Genomic DNA, 21,185 nt, shown 5'->3' with positions numbered 1-21,185 from the left:
ATAAACTACTGACTACAGCTGCCTATTATACTGAATCCTCTAGGTACTTGCCACATTGGCGACACTCTGTAAGAGCTTAGGCCTCTCCCCCCATCTAGCGTCTCGCGCAGCGTCAGGCCAACTGTATGGAAAAAAAGACACCGCGTCGCATACAAACAGTTGGCCCGACGCTACGCTCGCAAGACGCTAGATGGGGGGGCTTAGTTACAAAATAGTTATACCGATCTCCGGTAATTTGTCAAAAAAAAAGTACCAATTATACAAATATTTAATAGTGCATAAATGTTAAACTTAAAAATATTGGGTTACAGCCTTGTTATTGATTGGACGGAATATTTTGCCTAAACTATTTTCTAGGCCTTTTATAAACCAAGATATTTCTACAAAGTCCAAGTTCAGATTTTTGTCTCATTTGAAAAAGAAATATGGACCTACTTAAAACTAAAGAGATTCCTGTCCTACATTCCTACGAAGATATCATGAGCGTTTTCACATTTTCCAACGCGATATTATCTGATAAATATTTAAATTTAAAACTGCTGACTATAGTGATGAATTGATAATGTTGTACAAAAAGTATAAATACATTGTTTACATTGGCACTGCTAAATGTACTAATATTATCCATACTAATATTATAAATGGGAAAGTGTGGGTGTCTGTTTGTTTGTCCGTCTTTCACGGCAAAACGGAGCTACTAATTGACGTGATTTTTTTAAAGTGGAGATACTTAAGGGGTGAAAAGTGACATAGGCTACTTTTTGTCACTTTCTAACTAGGGGTACATCCCTAAATTGGGGGGTGGAAGTTTGTATGCTGCATTCCGCAATTTTTCCGAATTAAACGCGAACGAAGCCGCGGGCAAAAGCTAGTACACTTTATACCATAGAATCTAACATCCGCCATGATAATGTGAAAACGCTACGAGTGACATCATTGTAGTCGGGCGAACAATAGCGCCGCAGCGAACAGCATTGGCCACGCCCTTGAGTCCGGCGCCGCGTTGCACCGGTGATCCAAAAAGCAGAAGCACCATGTCGTCTCGTCGTACCATTCTCTGGAACATATATTATGTAAAGTCACTTGGGTCGAACCATAGGAGTCGGATGACAAAGTAGTAGTAGTACATTACAAGTGCGGAAAAAGGCACGAAAGGAGTGGCGATGGCCCTCTGATGTTTTGCCCTGACAAAAATTAGTGCGATAAAAAACACCATTCTGTACTGAAAAAGAACTGTCAAATATTTAGGACCAACACGAACAATTATTTCAAGTGTGATTGGGAGAACAGTAATTTATGAAATAATATGATTTCTTGATTACAACAAAAATTTGCTTTTAGAACTATTTAATCGAAACGGAGATCAACAACTGTATTCTCTAAATACAACTTTTTGTACTGAAAAGCATGATTGATCCGTTAAAATTAAATTCATTGAGTAGGCTGCTATCGGCCACTGTCGAGATAAAAAAATGGTCAATTTCCTCTTTTGTGCTCTGATATACAGTATGCGACGACGGCTTCTCTTTCACTCTAAATGTTTTGATATTCTTATCGCGAAATGATGGAGTATTATAGAGAGTTACTGTCAAAGTAAAATGTGTAATCACAGTGCATAGACTGCCATCTCTCGACACAAGCTTAAAACTTTTGAACCTCAGTTTTGACAATTTGGCCCATTTTGTTAGCTTGACTTGTGTTAAAATGTCAAATATTAATATATGTGCCATCTAGTAGAGCGTTCCCCAAAGGTGTAACGCCATCTAGGCCACCATACCATTTTCTCTAGGGCTTTGATGTACTTTTTTTTCTTAGACTTTATCCGTCTATAAGGAGTTACATATGTCTTTGGTTATACTGTGTGTGGAGAAACCAGCAGAAAGAAAAGTCTTAGTTTAAAAGCTACAAAAGAATACCCACCGTTTAACATCAAGTTCTTTAATAGTGTTGTTGACGTAGTTGGCTAAGTTGACATCTTTAGCGGCCGGCCTGCAGCCCTCGTAAGTGTCGGCAGGAATGTCCGTCCGGAACGCTCTGAAGTTGCTCAGGCAGTCTCTTGTAATCACTTCTTGCGCTGCAAATGGATGATATTTGTTAGTCAACTCAATTTTGATTCTTTTTGTAATAATATAGGTATGAATTGCGTTAGCAGGTACCATATTTATATTTCATGACAATGTTGCAAAAGTTAAGATATTACAAATGAATGTGGAAGGTGGTGGAAGTAATGGGAGAGGAAAACCGAAGGAAGAAGGTGGATGGACTGTGTGAGACATGATATGGAACTAAAACAAGTTAATGATGAGATGACGAGTGACAGAGATGTATGGAAGAGAAAGACATGCTGCGCCGACCCCAAGTGACTGGGATAAGGGCAAGAGAATGATTTTAACTTCTGATTAGCAGAAACGTCTGCAATCGATGCCGTTAGGCTTAGAATAAATTTAAAAGTGGAAAATGTCTGCCTTGGGTGAGACTTGAACTCACGGCCTCTGGATCTGGATGGCTCAGTTGGTAGAGCGCTGGAGTATCGATCCAGAGGCCGTGAGTTCAAGTCTCACCCAAGGCAGACATTTTCCACTTTTAAATTTATTTCAAGAGAATGATGATGACAATGTTGCGAAACATATAATATTAATTTATCATCTGAATATTTTTTAGTGGGTAATCACAGACGTTAATAAGGCTTTGCTATTTTCTATGTATTAAAGTATTTATACATCAAATATCATTCCAAGTACCCTACAAGCTACCAGGTTTCTTGAGCTTAGATACTGTGGGACAGTCAATCTGTGTAGGAATGTTCTGTTTTAATATTTGTTACACACAGCCTGGCAAAATAGACAAGACATTAACAAGTAACAACATCATAGTGTCATCCCATATCTAACATATAACATATATTGATTTAAAAGTGACAACAGCAACACTACAGTGCTACAGTTTGACACTTTTAGGGTCCCCCTAAATCTAGCATCTCGCGAGCGTCGCGTCGGGCCAACTGTATGGGCAAAGCCTGACGCGTCGACGCGACGTCTTTTTCCATACAGTTGGCCCGACGCTACGCTCGTGAGACGCTAGATGTGGGGGGACCCTTATTTGTACTTTTTGGTAGACTGTAGATAGTCCAAGACCTGAACTTGCAGCTATAGGACCTACCTCCTTTCCTCTCAATAAGTTTAACGCAGATATCATCATTGTCCAAGCATGGCTGACCCAGGTACCCGATGCCACGCCAGTTGAAGGGTGTCGAGCAACCCGGGGTTGCCCCAGTGCATTGGTAACACCAGATAGCTAAACCTACAAAAAAAATCTTATAAGGATCAAATTAAACAAGTAATCATAGTGTTTTTATTATTATCTGGTAATACACATACAATTCATAAAGTAACATTAACACTTGTACTATGCTACACCCTTATCAAGGTCCATGTATGTTATATATGGTATGCAAATAAAGTATCTTATCTCTTAAATAAATGCATTTAGATGTAGCACGTTATATGAAAGCTACCGACAAGTAGAAAATAATACAATGACCAATATCCACTCCGTTTCAATTTCAATAATAAAACTGCTTGTTAAGTTACGTTGTAAAGTTAATACATCATTATCTGTGTAAAGTTAACAATAACATAAAAGCACCACACCCAAACAAACGTTTGAAGTGAATAGCAGTTTGTATACTTACATTTACTTAATGTTGATACTAAAACAATTAATGTTAAGAAGTATTTCATCTTTCTTTTTTTACAGACAATAAAGGAAATTACTTAAACTTAATAAACTTTGCTAGCAACGGCCAAAATCGGCTAACGAAATATGTAGTAGGAAGCGAAGCGAAGCCTCAACGAAGCGGTGCTCAAGTCAAGCGGTGTATGTACTGTCACTGTCAAAGTCAATTTGACAGTCATTTTTTTTTGTTCTATCAGGCTACGGCCTTAGGCCATACTGCCTAGCACTTTACCGATACAAACGCGGACTGTAATAGCACTGGTAACACACGACCGAACCGAACTAACGTAATGGGTACGTGGAAGCGAGAATGAGATATATACCTTTTTTCTTGTGTTGCTCGGTTCAGTAGTGCGTTAGCTCTATAGGCTGTAACCTGAAAACGGACTGCAATTTGTGAACACGAAAACAATGGAAACTGTAAACAGGAGACAGCGTGGTGAAAAATGTACCTGTCTGGTTTGGCCTTTAAGAGTATGTACAAATTTCCACGACGATTTGTGTATTTAGTAAAGTAAATAACAAAATAATGAATTCATATTTTATTGTAAGGAAATACAATAGGTGCAATTAGGCAGTTAGGTTAGGTAGTTAGGTTTTGCAGTTTAAATTTGTTACAAGTTGTGTAATACATATGTATAAACCTTTGTAAGTTTGTATGAACAGTCACCGGCATAAATAAGTGATGATTTCTGTACCTTGTCATATTATTGTCTTGTTTGAAGTGTAATACAAAATTGTCAAACGATTAAAAGTGACACGGTACAGAAATCATCACTTCTTTATGACGGTGACTGTACTTCTGGTCATTGGTCCATTATTGAAGTGAAGCATTGGCTTCTTCCTGCAAATTTTAAACGTCGCTGTCGAATTGGGAAGAAGCTCCTGCCCACGTGCTCCACTACTGGCGGCTTTTCTACGACCAAGTTTTTTCGTCGCCAGTTTAATCGGCTTCATTATGATACTTAATCTGTCTTTTTTCGGCTATTTAGTGTTTTTTTTTTTTAATGGGATAGGAGGCAAACGAGCAGACAGGTCGCCTGATGGTAAGCGATCACTGCCGCCCATGGACACAAGAAACACCAGAGGTGTTGGAGGTGCGTTGCCGGCCTTTAAGATGGGTGTACGCTATTTTCTTGAAGATTTAAAGGTCGTATTTATTAAGTATCTAATTAAAAGTGACAACCTTTTCCTTTCCTTTCTCTTTGACCTCATCTTGTTGTGCTTTGTCGCCTTTGCTGTCTCTTCGCCCTCTCTTTCGCGTTTTCTAATCCTGTATCAGAAAGATCAAGAACTAAAAATTTTGCTTGTTTCCAAACTTTATTTAAAAAGTCATATCACACCATGAATTTATCACCGCATCTTGGTTTAGAGAATTGTAACCTTAATGTTGTTATTAAATTGTCAGTTATTTTATCGTACAAATTTAGGCTTTCTAGTGATATGGAGTCAAGGAGATCAATGACCCCATAAAATAATCTTTCACGAACGTTGCCAAACATCGTTAAATAAGTTAAATTATACGGCAATCGATAATTTGCAAGCAATCTGATCTTTTGAGAAGTTGGGATGATGTAAATGTTGTCACAAGTATGACATGATTGACGTGACAGAAGGGGGAAGTGGCCCATAGAGTAACTTTATTACAGATCATTTTTAGGGTTCCGTACCAAAAAGGTACAACAGGAACCTTTATGGTGCGACTCTGTCCGTCTGTCTGTCCGTCTGTCACATTCCTAAATATCTCGAGAACTATAACGCTATCAACTTGAAATTTAGAATAGTTATTAACATTGTAAACCTCTACAAATAGAACGTAGATTTTTTTTTAAATATATTAATTTTAATTGTAGAAAATGGCCAAAATGAAAAGGGGGCAAACTGTAAATTTCAAGTTACTAGGTCAAGTGGGGTATCGTTAGAAAGAGCGCCAATTGAACGTAAATAAACTATTTTTTATAATTTTTTTGTTGTGGAAAAACAAAGAATTTTGAAGGAAAATGTAAAAAGTACCCCGGGCCCAAAAAAAAAATACTCCCACGGGATCAAAGTCCCCCCCTTATCTCCGAAGTTTACCAACGAAAAATTACGAAAATTTTAGAAAACATTGGTTTTATGCTAAATATTACAGGAAAAATATAATTGTGTTTGTATTTTAAAAACTTTTTTTAATTCACAAAAAACTTTTCAAATTTTAATTTTCAATTTACCCACCCTTGCGGATGTATATCGTACTTCAAATTAATACAAGATGTTACGTGAACCATCTTCTTTCCAATAAAGTAAAAATTGTTTAAATCGGTTAACATTATAAAGAAATATCCCTGAAAAACTCAACATACTATACAGGTCGCGCAAATTAGTTAGCGAATTCACCGAGAGATGGCGCTTTACACAATAATGCCACAGACCAACCCCTATAGACATCCATTACAAGACGACTCGCGGTCGCCAGCCTTCCTAGTATTTGCACTGATATAAGCGTGGGCGCTCGCCGTGCCCGATCAGTAGCGACCAAGTAACAGACCCGAAAGCAGCGCGTGTTTTTCGCAGTAAAAAAATTGAAAAAGGGTATTTTGATGTCTTAAAGATGTCCACCTGTAGTGTGAAATGGTGTGGAAAGGTAACAAGAAGCTCAAATTTAAAAACAGACGTCATTACATTCCACGTAAAAGTCATATTTATAATTTATTCAGAGCCGGCATAGGTCAACTTACATTGGCCACTTACGCGTCAGTAGAGGGACAGTCCCTTTCATCTGGCGCGACTGCCCGCCGTCCTTGAAACGGCCAATCACAGCGCGCTTAACACATTCCCCGCCCGCTCCTCGCACCCCTGGCACTGGTGACTCGTATCGCGAACAAAATATACAAGATTGCTACTCTATAGGAGGTTCTCTGTGAATAATGCTCATTAGTACACCTATACTTTTGTCTTCTAGTCAAGTCATTAGAGTTATATGAAAAGATGAGATTATTTTAACTAGGTAGAGAAAGTTTGTACGGAACCCTCGACGGGCGAGTCCGACTCGCACTTGGCCGGTTTTTTTTAGACCTTAATCTACCTACATATAAGTCAAGGAACTCGAGGACCTCCCGGTCGGCTAGCTAAATAGCTAGCGGCTGGTCGACTTCTAAGAATAGCCAGCGCGGTCAAAACTGCCTAGATATTATCTGAAGTACCACTACCTACCACTATAAAAAAAAATTAGCCAACGTACAGAAAATAACTGTTTTCTGAGAACTTGACCGGTCTTACTACTTGCAAACTGCCTTAGCGCGCAATGTATAACGGTTATAATCCATACTAGCTAATACTTACTATACTAATACTATACTAATACTAATACTAATACTAATACTAATACTAATACTAATACTAATACTAATACTAATACTAATACTAATACTAATATATACGGTTATAATACTAATACTAATACTAATACTAATACTAATACTAATACTAATACTAATACTAATACTAATAATACTAATACTAATACTAATCCATACTAATATTATAAATGGGAAAGTGTGTGTCTGTTTGTTTGTCCGTCTTTCACGGACACGTCCGTCGTCGGAGCGACGAATTGACGTGATTTTTTAGGTGGAGATAGTTGAAGGGATGGAGAGTGACATAGGCTACTTTATGTCTCTTTCTAACGCGAGCGAAGCCGCGGGCAAAAGCTAGTATTTTATAAATGGGAAAGTGTGTGTGTGTCTGTTTGTTTGTCCGTCTTTCACGGCAAAACGGAGCGACGAATTGACGTGATATTTTAAGTGGAGATAGTTGAAGGGATGAAGAGTGACATAGGGTACCTTTTGTCTCTTTCTAATCCCCCACTTCCCTAGAATGGGGGGTGGAAGTTTGTATGGAGCATTCCGAAATTTTCGAATTTAACGCGAGCGAAGCCGTGGGCAAAAGCTAGTAAAACATATGTGGTATAGAATAGAATAGAATAAATTTTATTCGTAAACACACAAAAGAGAAAAATATTACAAATAGGAACACATAAAAACGAGAAGGTGCCACGAAATGGTTTAACCTCAGCATAATAACGGCGTAAAAGTAAATAAATATTTCCTTCCACCAACACCAAGTTCGCCCACTATTTACATTTTTAATCACCTAATTATTAATTTATTGCAGAAAGCGCCACGTCATCAGTCGAATTAATGAAAGTGAACTAAAACCCATTGAGCCAGTGAGTGAAAGCAGACTTGGGTCAACAACGCGGAAGGTACTTTTACCTATCGATCGAGCGAGCGGGATGTCCGCACCCAGCCCTTGAGAGTACGTGTACCAATGCACAAACGCCAACAATAATATCGTTATCGCAGCTAGTTTATCGCTATCGCTTTTGAGCATTTCTTTTTTTTTACCAATATTTTTTTTTATTGTTTTAGGGAATTTTAGGTCAATTGTACTCAAAATCACGAGTACAAACAAGCTTTTAATCTCACTGGGAGACAAAAGTGTCCCAGAATTTCCATAGGAACCCTCAGTTTTTTTGTCCGTCCGTTCGTCCGCGGATAATCTTAGTGACCGTTGGCACTAGAAAGCTGAAATTTGGTATCAATATGTGTATTAATCACACCGACAAAGTGGTAAAATAAAAAGTGGAAAAAATGTTTTGTTAGGGTACCCCTATATGTAAAGTGGGGACTGATTTTTTGCATTCCAATCTTTATAGGTTGAATAGTTTTGAAAAAAAAATACGGGAAACTTCGGACCCTTCACTGAGCGTGGCCCGACATGCTCTTGGCCGGTTTTTGTTACTTTCCTCTATTGTTACCCCATACGACATGTACGGAAAATTGTAACAAAATAAGAAAAAATCGTATGGGACAATTTTTTTAACTACTAGGATTGAAAAAGCTAGTAATTCTGAGTAGAAATAGCATATTTTTTTAGGGTTCCGTACCTCAAAGAGGAAAAACGGAACCCTTATAGGATCACTCGTGTGTCTGTCTGTCCCTCTGTTACAGCCGATTTCTCCAAAACTACTGGACCGATTTACTTGAAATTTGGTACACATATGTAAACCTGTGGCCCAATGACGGACATGTAATTTAATTAAATTAAATTTAATCATAGGGGTCACTTTTGGGGGGTAAACTTGAAAATTAAAAATCAAAGTTATTAAAACTATATTGTGTTATATATCAAATGAAAGAGCATTTTATGAACATTTGAAACATATTTTTTTTTAATTTTTAATTTTGGTACTTTAGAAGTAATTTAAGAAAATAGACAAAAAATGACCATTCCCCCCCCCTTATCTCCGAAACTACTTAGCGTAAAATTTTCAAAAAAATACACGAGATAGCCCTCTACCTGTAGATTACAGGAAAACCTATTAGAAATCTACAGTCAAGCGTAAGTCGGACTTACGAGAAAAAACTCAAATTAAGATTTTCACTCACTGACGCTGCAAGCAGTTACTAAACGTCTTAAAATTTTGTAAGCGTGATGGACAGGTAGAAAGAAATTCATTTCTGTCTTTTTCTTTTTAGAAATTGTTCAATTTTTTTTTTCATTTGGCAAAATGACTTAAGTTCCTACTAAAAAGGAGGCGCTTAAGACCGTTTGTAAGTGGACTGAGCAAAATTTTGTTCAAATCGGTCCAAAAAAAGGTCTCTGTTGACTAAAACATAGAATTTGTGCCAACGACAGCCCAAATCTGAAGTCCATTTTGCTCTATCTCTTATCGTTTCCGAGATATATACGTAAAGTCTTGAAAGTGCGAAAAGTTAACTTTGCCATCACAGTCGTTCAGGCGCTCATGAGTTCTTTGTATGGAAAAGTCGAAAACCGACTCACACTTGACCAATGTTCATAGAACGTGTTGTGTTTTTTTACGCGGGTCCGCGACTGACGACGTTCGAATGTTTTGTTCGGAAATGTTTGAGGGTGGTTTCTTTGAAACGTCGCCGGCGGCGGGTGGTTCGACGGGCGAAGGTCACACGCCGCACGCGACGGTCTGTATTCGTTTTGTACAATAGCAACGGACGGCGGGTGGCGTCTTGATATGGAAAATGACTGACTTCACTAAAGATAATGATAAACTCATTGAGGTAATACTAGAGAGGACACTGCGAGCAAAACGTTTGCGCTACAAACATAAGTCCATTGGACTTATGTTTCTGCCTGCACACAAATAAAATGTAAAAATGCCTTCCTGCGCAACAAGATGCTGTTTAAGCCATACGAGAAAATCGAATAAAACTGACGTGTCACATTTCATCGGTTAGTATACACGCTATGTTAATCGATCTTTATTTAAGTAATTATTTCAATGAAGGGACGCGCTCCTTAAACGCGAAGCTATCGCTGCCATTTTGTTGAACGAAATCATAGATTAATCGCATCATAATCGCACAGACTTGACATGTAGGTAATGAAGTATAGTAATTGTGATTTTATTCTGTTTGTAATATATAAAAGAGAAATGTTAAATTTATTTCACGTTATACTTATGAATACTACACAGTTCTAACACGAGTTGTAATCGATATTTTCATACAATAATAACCTATGATTTTCTTCAAGGGCAATTAAAGTAGGTATATGAAAAAATCAATAATGTATTTTTGTTTCACTTAGTAGAACTTAAACATAGCACAATGTATGATAGTGCTAAAATTAAACTACTTACCCCTTATTCATAAACGTTCACTAAAGTTATCAAGCCGATAAAGTTCGTTTGTCCCTTTCTATCACACCAATACGCCGAAAAGGGACAAACGAACTTTATCGGCTTGATAACTTTAGTGTGCGTTTATGAATAAGGGGGTTAGTATTTTACAAAAAGTATAAAAAAAGGTCTACACTAAGAGTGTCGCGTCTAGGTGGTCATTGGTCAAGTCTTACTCTATGACACGGTACCTCCCCACGCATGCGCCGCGCGCTGCCGGCCGGAGCACAGACTTTGTTTGGGGTGTACGAGGTGCGGTCCAAAAGTTTCCGGCCTAACAAAGAAAGGGCTTACATATCTTTACAATTTTATTTTTATTTTTTAATATAGTCTTCCTCTGTCACAACGCACTTTTCAAATCTCTTTATAAGCTTCTCCATCACCTAATAAAAATAATAAAGATTTTTGTCCTTAAAATCGCCCTAAACCGCACGGGTCACTTCGTCAAACGAAGATTTTTTTTTTCTACTTCAGTCTACCTTAAGTTTTTAGAACAAATAATAATCACTTGGGGTCACGTCTCGAATTAAGGTAGGTGCCGAATATTTTTGAAGACACATTTCGTTATAGCAACCTTGTAAAATGAAGCAGCGTGAACGGGGAAATTGTCGCGGAGATGCCCTTGTGCCTCTGCTAAGTTTTTAAAGACTATTCTGCATAATCTGCTATCGTAATTGGACAAAAAATATTGCGTAGCATCTGCTATTTACCGTAGTCTACCCTTCTTTTATGTAAATCGTTAGAATTTCGTGACAACCCTAGAATACCGTAGCCTTTATCTTTTTTCGTGCATTTTGTGACAGAGGTTGTTCTAGGCGCCTTTTCACCATGACGTTGTCACTCCATTAATTTTCTTTTGTACAGAGTATCGTCTTACATAACCATGGTTTCATCTACAGTAGCAATTGCATTCAAAAAACTCGCTACGCGGTGTCTATGCTGGTCTCAAGTTTCATGAACTCACGGTTTTTCACTCATCTCGCTGTAAGCACGATAAAAGTTTGGGCACTAACCTAGCACTAAACACCGTAAAAAAACCTACAGCCAACAGACACCTAAAGAAACTATACACCAAAAAAGTGGAATAAATGACGAACACAATGATATCCATACTTTTTTTAAACTCTTCCGCCATATTTGTCGGGCCGGAGACATTTGGACCGCACCTCGTAATTTCTAGTATGTTAGTACATAGTAATTCAATGGATGAATTGTACTTCTGTGAACTGTTTTCGATATACTTAATCGAATATATGATGTAAATTTTACTTTACTACAATGCAAGTGTTTGAGTACCAAGTTAAAAATTTCACTTTCTTTTTGCCGGTTTCATACAAAAATATCGTTTGACTGTCTCTTTTTTTGGGTAATATCAATATTTATATGGAAACGGATTAAGTCGCGTGTAATCTTCTTCCTCTAAGAATTACAATGTAAGTATTTTTGCATTCATTTTGATCAGAGCACAACACAACAGTTCAAAAATCAGTCTACCAGAGCTTCTGAGTTCCGTCGCCGACGACGGGTGACCAAGGGTCAGAAAACCCACGCACCCGCGACCGACAGCGTGTGGCACAGCGGCACATGCGGCTCACATCCAAACGACGCCGAAACCAGGGCCTTAGGGCTAGGTGATTATCGCCGCGCCGCAGAGGACGCGCTGAGGGGGGGGGCGGTGCCTACAGCAGTTGTAGTTGTATGCATACCTAGCTCACGCACACAGACGCGTCCGCTGGCGCCGCCAGGGGCGGCTCACTCCGCTATCCTATCGCCGCGCTACAAGTATATCCTGGCGGCCGCGAGCTGTGGCCGCGAGTTCGCGGCCTACTCAGGGGTGGCGCACATTCTCACGGAATGCACGTTCGCACTTTCTATTGTTACTTTACGTCGCGAGGTTTTTTAAGCGATGTCCGCGGGTGGAATGGCTAATAATACTTAATTAAATATGAATGGCTAATAAGACATATTGAATAAAATAAATACCAAAAGATATTCTTATACAGATCTACTACTGATTAAGTCCCACGGAAAAGTTCAATAAGGCTTGTGATGTTGGAACCTTGAACAAAAATATATAAATACAGCGTATATACCCAGAAAGTACTCAAGACTTGAATATAATAATATAACATTTAATGTGAGTATTAATTCGTTTGGATCCATTGGTAACCCTATCACCGGACGCCGCGCACGTGCGGCTCGTTTCTTTGTAAGAATGTTGTAGGTATTTTTAACCGACTTCAAAAAAGGAGGAGGTTCTCAATTCGACTGAATGTTTTTTTTTTTTATTATTTTTTTGTATGTATGTTACTCGATATCTCCGAGAATCGTGGACCGATTTTCAAAATTTTTTTTTTGATCGAACCGGTATAACCCCGAGATGGTCCCATTGGCACCAAGTCAGGGTCTGATGATGGGATCCTGGAGAAATCGAGGGAACTCTTCAAATGTTATAGGCACATGTAATGTTTTTAGTATATTTTTCAAAGGTACACCAGTATTTACGTCTGATGGTAATAATTTTATGTGGCTGAGCTGATGATGGAAGGTCAACTCCTCAATGGTTAGGAGTTTAAGGATAATTATTTCACTACTGTACATGTATTCGGACTGATACATATAATATCACTAGGAACCACTAAAAATCAACTGAGCTGATGATGGAAGGTCAACTCCTCAATGGTTAGGAGTTAAAGGATAATTCTTTCACTACTGTACATGTATTCGGACTGATACATATAATATCACTAGGAACCACTAAAAATCAACTGAGCTGATGATGGAAGGTCAACTCCTCAATGGTTAGGAGTTAAAGGATAATTCTTTCACTACTGTACATGTATTCGGACTGATACATATAATATCACTAGGAACCACTAAAAATCAACTGAGCTGATGATGGAAGGTCAACTCCTCAATGGTTAGGAGTTAAAGGATAATTCTTTCACTACTGTACATGTATTCGGACTGATACATATAATATCACTAGGAACCACTAAAAATCAACAAATAAATAAACTTTTTAACAAAAAATAAAACCGCCTTCAAAAATAAGCGCGTTACAAAACACGGAGAAACTAAAAAGCCAAAAATAATAAACCTTTCAATTCAGATTTTTTATCGTATTGCAATAAGCTAAACATCCAAATTATAAACAATTCAATTATTTTTGGAGTCGGTACCAGCCTGTGTATGGTTGGGTGGGTCAAACAGGCAATAGCAAGGCGACGAACAGGTCTGGTACCGACTACAAAAATAATTGAATTGTTTATAATTTGGATGTTTAGCTTATTGCAATACGATAAGAAATCTGAATTGAAAGGTTTATTATTTTTGGCTTTTTAGTTTTAAAAGGCGGCATTTCGGAAACATCAAAGCAGTGGGTCTTCTTTACTTGTGCTATTATATATTCTGTGGCGCCGCGCCGGTGTCCACGTGCGCTCTCTGCAGTGTGCGCTGCCGCTGCCACGAAACGTTTACCTACTCCGTGTAATACTGATAAAAGAAAGTATTGACATGAATTCACACGTTTCGGAAATGACTGTAGGTATTTTAAATATTTTAGCACAATATGTTTTTTGCCTCTTATTGCCTATTATACAATATATACATACCTACTATGGCAACTCTATCACAGCGCAGAATATGCAGAAGCCACATGGTGGTCTGCGACAGAAACTCAATAGACATTTTTAGAGTTTTTAAAATAAGTACCTAAGTAGGTACGTGAAGTATATCATTAGATACTTATTGCGACAGACACATATCAATAATTACCTATCTATATTAAATTCATTAATCCGTATACATTACATTTTTACAGTACGGTAATACTCACCCCGTTATTCATAAACGTACACTAAGTTATCAAGCCGATAAAGTTCGGTTGTCCCTTTCCGACGTATGGGTGTGATAGAAAGGGACAAACGAACTTTATCGGCTGGATAATTTATAGCTACGAAATTTTACATAAAACACCTACTTTAAAATAAAATAAAAAATGTTGAATTTGGTTAACATTATAAAAGACCTCACGCAGCTGTGCTAATTAGTTCGCGAATTCGTCGAGAGGTGGCGCTAAACACAATTATGCTCATTAGAGAACCTATACTTCTAGCCTAGCCCAGTCTTTAGACTTATGTGAGTAATGTAAAAGTACCTAATAGTTCTGTAGGTACGGAACCCTCGGTGGGCGAGTCCGACTCGCACTTGGCCGGTTTTTTTTTATAAATATCACACTTCATAAAAAAAAGTGCTCTTTTCCGTTTTGGCGCGACAGAGCTAGACTGCGTTTCGATCGGCGTCTAGCGTCAACGATTGTCATTTCAGGCCCCGTAGCCGAATGGCATTTCTCCGACGCCAAACGAAAGCGATACGCCGCTGGCTCTGTCGCGCCAATACGCAAGCGCGATAGAGATAGATATCTACTAGCGCTTCGTTTCGTGAGCGTTTCGTGAGCGATTGTGCCATTCGGCTAGCCACCCTGTACAGATGGTGTTTTTTTTACGCACTAGTGCGAGAAGTGGTTCATTATATGCCAGGTCGAAACTTCGGAGGCTCATCTGTACTGAAAAACGTCGTACGATACACGTGCGAAAAGGAAATTCGGAACTCGTGTCGATTTAAAACACTCCCTTCGGTCGTGTTTTAATCTATCGCCACTCGTTTCGAACTTCCTTTTTTACGCACTTGTATCGTAATGTACTATTTCAGTACAGATGGTGGTTTTTTTACGCACTAGTGCGAGAAGTGGTTCATTATATGCCAGGTCGAAACTTCAGAGGCTCATCTGTACTGAAAAACGTCGTACGATACACGTGCGAAAAGGAAATTTTAATTTATCGCCACTCGTTTCGAACTTCCTTTTTTACGCACTTGTATCGTAATGTACTATATCGTAACTAGTTATCTCTCTCGCTCTTCCGTTTTGGCGCGACAGAGCTAGATATATACTGCGTTTCGATCGCCGTCACCGATTGTCATTTCAGCTAGGCCGGCAGGGATTTAGAAATTTAGATAGCGGGCATTTCTATTTAAAGTTGTACCCCCGAGTTTTCGCATGTCCCCTTACATTTTTTGCGATTTACTCTTAAGATTGAAGTTTTAACTGGGTAAATGTTAGTTTTTATTGAAATATATTAAGTAGACGCATCATTTATCAAGTAAAATGCATAATAAATCAATTTTTTGTACTTAAAATTAAGTTTTAAAATATGGTAAAATGTCGCTGTAGTACTGTCCCCTTCCACGATTCGAAGTTTTGTTGGACTTTTCCACAATTTTTTTCTAGGAGGGTAACATTAAGTAATGCATTTCTACCATAGTTTAAGTAGTATAAAATGTATTTTTGATGAAAAAGAACTTTAAAATCAACAGTAACAGGGTATAATTTCGATAAAAACGTTGTCCCCTCGAAATGTCCAGTTTCGAGATCGTCCGTTTGGTTACGCAGTTTTAACTAAGTAGCAAAATATTTTTTACCAACATTTAAGGTTTATATTAATCCTGGCAAACCTGTGACCACAGACAAACCTTGTCTAACTTCACTTTGGTTATAAAACAGTCAAACCGCGACCGACAAGGAGTGCTGGCGTGTGACAGGTAAGTTTACCACTATGTTTGGTCCGTTTTGTTCTAATTTTTACGTAACTAAACTGTTAGGTAAGTAAAGAACTGTTGATGTTAAATTAATCAATGCCTCATACAGTTATTTCTCAAGTAAATAAGTTAAATATTGCTGTTAGTTTTGTATTATTTTCAATCGATTTAATTCTGGTCTAGACAAATCGTTACGTCCGTTTGGAAACAATTTGCAGCGTAACATATTGCCGGACAGTCAAATGTAACCAAACTGACACGGTAAAGTTGCGTGCACATTGAGAATAGCTAGTTTTTTGCCGTGACTTTGTCCATGCTTATTTTTTTGGTAATATTCATACTAGTTTGCAGATCTCATGGACACAAAATATGACCTTTCCTTGGCTTTTAAGAAAATTCAAACTGTAGAAATAGTAAATATCCTATTTGTTATCAATTCATATAAATTTCGTATTATTGGCAATCATCATCATAATCAAAATACTGTATATTTATTTCATTTTGATAAGAAATATTAATTTTAATATTATGATTTCTAACTGTGATTAATACGCATTTGATACCACAGATGTTTAGTAGAACTAAACTCTACCCAAAGTGAGATTAGATATTAGGTATATCTCATAAAAAGCCATTATAATAGTGATATATTTTTTAACAAGTATTGATATTATAAGTTCTGACCCTTTAGCACAACTTGCCTTGTCGCGCGCGAGTCCATACATCAAGCGCGACTTCAAATATGGACTCGCGCGCGACAAGGCAAGTTGTGCTAGAGGGCCTGATATTGGTAGATAACTGTGTTTTTTTACTGAGCAAGCATTTGAGTGAAATGTTTGCTTATTGTGATCTCGTCCTTACTTTGTCCGTCAAGTTACATAGGTGTCCATTTGGAAATTGTCCCCTTGTTAAAAAAGTGTTTTTTATTGTTTAATTAAAGTATATAAGCTATAAATCTTATGTTTTAATGCTAATAATTACAAGATTTGTTAATTCTATTGATTGTTATTCATTATATGTCAATAATGCCCGTAGTTACTTAATAAACCTAAAAATAAGGTACGGTTTGGGACCATGCCGTAACCAAACCACCTAAAATACGGTTTTATAAAAAAAGTTTCATTAGTATTAGTAAATGATGATTGTTTTTACTTTGTTTAATACTAATTATAACTATTAAACATTAAAACCTTTGGTTCAAGTATGTCTTTTATTTCCTACACTAAAAAACATTTGTAACCAAACGGACCACAAAAAACCTCTCCCATCCTATTAAAAATTCATTTTAACTAGTTTATCCTAAAAATATTGCGATTCTCTTCAGTGTTTCGTAAACTAGAATATATTTTCTAACAGAATAACACGACAAAATACCAAATAATGCATATTTTATTTTCAACTTCTCAAATGAGTCATGGTACAAGTTTAAATAGAAATGCCCTAGCGCAGTCCGAGTACCTGTACCTAAGATTAATTTTGAACTTACCTACCGCGTACCTAGTTATCGCCGAATACGAACAACGAACAGTTACAATACAACTAGTTAACAAAGAGAATCGCCGACTTAAGACGATACAGGAGGGGTCAATTCTCCATACAAACGCTCTCGACTATTTCCTCCCTGGTTTTTGAAAATAGAGCAACGATTTTTTCAACACAGATTATTATATTTTTTATCTGTGTCGGACCGTTTTGATTTTTTTGATATTCTGATTTTTAAAGACGCTAATAGAGCCCATCAAAAATTTCCAAAAACGGTGCTATTAATTATGGCGTAAAAAAAGGTGTGGTGTTCAAAATTGGTGACAATTACCAAAAAAACTAAACGGTCCGACACAAATTATTTCATTGTTATTCAGATTCTCAAATTTTGTTACGATTGATTAAGTTTTGAAGGAGGAAACAGTCGTGAGCGGAACCTCAATATTAAAGATTTTTTCGCAATATTTTTAAAAATTGAGTTGTTCTTAATGGACAATTTTTTTTCGATAAATCTAGTTAATAACACTATTAGTATATTAAACTAGAATTCCCAAATTGAAAGGGGGGCTCCTTTCCATTTCAGCATTTTCGCTCCTGTAGCGTCTTAAGCAAACTAGAAAAAAAAACAGACGCACGATTGATCCTATAAGGGTTCCGTTTTTCCTTTTTGAGGTACGGAACCCTAAAAAGGCAAAGATAATGGCTATCAGAGGATTTATCGAAATTTGAAGTCAACTTTCATTGACAATTTAACCCATGTTCTACCTGATCCGTAGAGCGCCATCTAACTGAAAATTTTAATCAACCTATGGTATGGCGCCATCGAAACCATTATTTTTTATGCTTCCAAGGTATCTTTTTTCAAACTTCACGGAGTTACATTGTCTCTGGCAATGGTATCGCTCGCTCCATCCCACGGCCGGTGCTTTCATAAGGCGCATCACGTGTTATTCTCGAGTGAGCGGATGAGGCGACCGGTAGCCATCGCAGACTCGCTTCGCGCACGCGCTTTCGACACCGCTCGCTTTTTCGCGCGAAACGGACGTTCGAAATTTAAAGTTTTGAAGACATTTTTTAAATAATTATGGCCTGGATGCGTCCTTTAAGCCAATTTTGAAGACAAAGGTCCAATCAGTGCATATAGTGAATTTGATTGCGTAGATTATTTGTCATATTGAAGATAAGTGGAATTGGAATCCTGAAAAATGGTGAGTGAACATTAATTATAACTGTCGTCCTAGGATCAACTCAAACAAAAAACTCAGACAAATCTCGACTGGGGGGTCAATTTTAACTGATAATTTTTTTCCATTATTACACTATCAAGTTGAGTTCCACATGTATTCACTGAACACGCGTGCCATATTTAACCAGTGGACACTCTAAATAATAATGCAATCATTGTAGAACAGAAAAAAACCGGCCAAGAGCGTGTCGGGCCACGCTCAGTGTAGGGTTCCGTAGTTTTCCGTATTTTTCTCAAAAACTACTGAACCTATCAAGTTCAAAACAATTTTCCTAGAAAGTATTTACAAAGTTCTACTTTTGTGATTTTTTTCATATTTTTTAAACATATGGTTCAAAAGTTAGAGGGGGGACGCACTTTTTTTCCTTTAGGGGCGATTATTTCCGAAAATGTTAATATTATCACGTTGGGGTTGGAATGAAAAAAAATATCAGCCCCCACTTTACATGTAGGGGGGGTACCCTAATAAAACATTTTTTTCCATTTTTTATTTTTGCACTTTGTTGGCGTGATTGATATACATATTGGTACCAAATTTCAGCTTTCTAGTGCTAACGGTTACTGAGATTATCCGCGGACGGACGGACGGACGGACGGACGGACGGACGGACGGACAGACAGACATGGCGAAACTATAAGGGTTCCTAGTTGACTACGGAACCCTAAAAATGGACCAGTGTCATTTCCCCCAGTCGAAAATGTCCCGCTGTACCTTAGGTATTTTCTGTCAATGTTTTAAAAATAAATGATTTCCGCACAGGGAAGTTCAACGTCGAAATCCAGACAACTTTTTTTTCGTGATTTAGGGGTTGCTAGGTCCTCTTCCTTTATTATAGTAGGTAGCTAAATAACCCAGATTAATTATTAATTATCATAGCAACACTTAACTGTTCTCATAGAAAAGTGTCACAACACACGGTTTACAAAGACGGTGGCGCCCCTATTCTTTTCTATTTTTTTTTAACCCCCGACGCAAACACGACGGGTTTGACGTGTCTGTCTGTATGTATGTCTGTATGTTTGTCTGTTTGTCTGTATGTCTGTGTGTGTGTCTGTCTGTGGCAGCGTAGCTCTCGAACGGATGAACCGATTTTGATTTAGTTATTTTTTGTCTGAAAGCTGAGTTAGTCGGGAGTGTTCTTAGCCATGTTTCATAAAAAAATCGGTGTCGCGGTCGGGGGTTTTCCCAAAATTTTAATTTTGTGGTTAGGTTATTTTGCCAAATGAATGGATTTGGAATGTTAGAAATGTTGGTATGTTCTGAAATACTTACTTACTTGTAAGGATGCATTGTTGCGTAGAGGTCTCTGTGCGGTCGCAATGTCGCAACCAATCAACTGGATTCGGCGCAGCCTAACCTAGGCATTTAGGCATTCTTGTCGGTTACCTAACGTAGGTCAGTGAACAAAATCTGGCACAAATGGAACGAACGAATTAATGATATTTTCCAGGTGTGAATCACGTCAAGCAACAATGGCTCAAAAGTCTTTACCGTTAGTCCGTTTTCACATTATCCGATTCGATATCGGATGTAGGAAGGATTTCATTGGAAAAAATCCAAGATGGCGCCTGTAATGTATGGAAGATCGGTCCTACATCCGACATCGGTTCGGATTGAAAACGCCCTACTTAACTGGATTAACTCACATCTCACATATTATCAGAGATCGGATTTTTGTGCGTCATCTCATAGTAAAAGTCATTAAAATGACGTAAGTCACTAAGAATGTCGCAAATCCGTCCGATCTCTGCATATTATCAAACATTTTTTCCTTCTTCTGAATTCTGACCTCAGAAAAGTGTGCTTAAGGCGATACAGGAAGGGTGAATTCTTCATACAAACGCTCTCGACTATTTCCTCCCTGGTTTTTGAAGAAAGAGCAATGGTTTTGTCATCACATATTATTATTATTTTATTATGTGTCGTACCGTTTTGATTTTTTTGATATTCCTATTTTTAAAAATGCTAGAGCCCATCAAAAAATTTCAAAAACGGCCTTATTGATTATGGCGCAAAAAAAGGTGTGGTATTCAAAATTGGTTACAATCACCCAAAAAAACTAAACGGTCCGACACAGATTATTTCATTGTTATTCAGATCCTTAAATTTCGTTACGATTGATTTAGTTTTGAAGGAGGAAACATGTGAGAGCGGAACCTCAATTTTAAAGATTTTTTCGCAATATCTTTTAACTGAGTTGTTCTGAATGGACAATTTCTTTTCAACAAATCTAGTTGATAATACTAATAGTAATTAAACTCAAATTCCCAAATTGAAAGGGGGCCCCTCTCCATTTTAGCATTTTCGCTGTGTATAGGCGTTTTGTACATTCTGCACGTAGGTCGTGTTTAGTTGTCTAAGCCCCATAATTTGAGTACTATTAAGTCATTATGTAGTTAGTAGGCAATGGGCATACGATCTTC

The 21,185-nt window shown here is 37.7% G+C and overlaps 2 protein-coding genes across 2 annotated transcripts in view; one reads left to right on the top strand and one right to left on the bottom strand.

The window, feature by feature from the left end:
- Nucleotides 1-253: 253 nt before the first annotated feature.
- Nucleotides 254-3,861, bottom strand: LOC125228931. Its single transcript, XM_048133650.1, has 4 exons — nucleotides 3,692-3,861; nucleotides 3,160-3,300; nucleotides 1,921-2,074; nucleotides 254-1,057 (listed from the first exon to the last, which is right to left on the bottom strand). The coding sequence occupies exons 1-4, from the start codon at nucleotides 3,738-3,740 to the stop codon at nucleotides 934-936; spliced, it is 468 nt and encodes a 155-aa protein (XP_047989607.1). The 5' UTR covers nucleotides 3,741-3,861; the 3' UTR covers nucleotides 254-933.
- Nucleotides 3,862-18,492: 14,631 nt separating this feature from the next.
- LOC125228652 overlaps nucleotides 18,493-21,185 on the top strand; it is a 56,838-nt gene continuing 54,145 nt past the window's right edge. The window contains exon 1 of the mRNA XM_048133308.1: nucleotides 18,493-18,723. Coding sequence (XP_047989265.1) covers nucleotides 18,721-18,723 — 3 coding nt within the window. The 5' untranslated portion in view covers nucleotides 18,493-18,720. The remainder of the gene's footprint in view (nucleotides 18,724-21,185) is intronic.

The sequence above is a fragment of the Leguminivora glycinivorella genome, chromosome 8 (genome assembly GCF_023078275.1).
Source record: "Leguminivora glycinivorella isolate SPB_JAAS2020 chromosome 8, LegGlyc_1.1, whole genome shotgun sequence".
Lineage (NCBI taxonomy): Eukaryota > Metazoa > Arthropoda > Insecta > Lepidoptera > Tortricidae > Leguminivora > Leguminivora glycinivorella.
The sequence above is the reverse complement of the archived record's forward strand: the minus strand, read 5'-3'. Positions and strand labels throughout refer to the sequence as shown.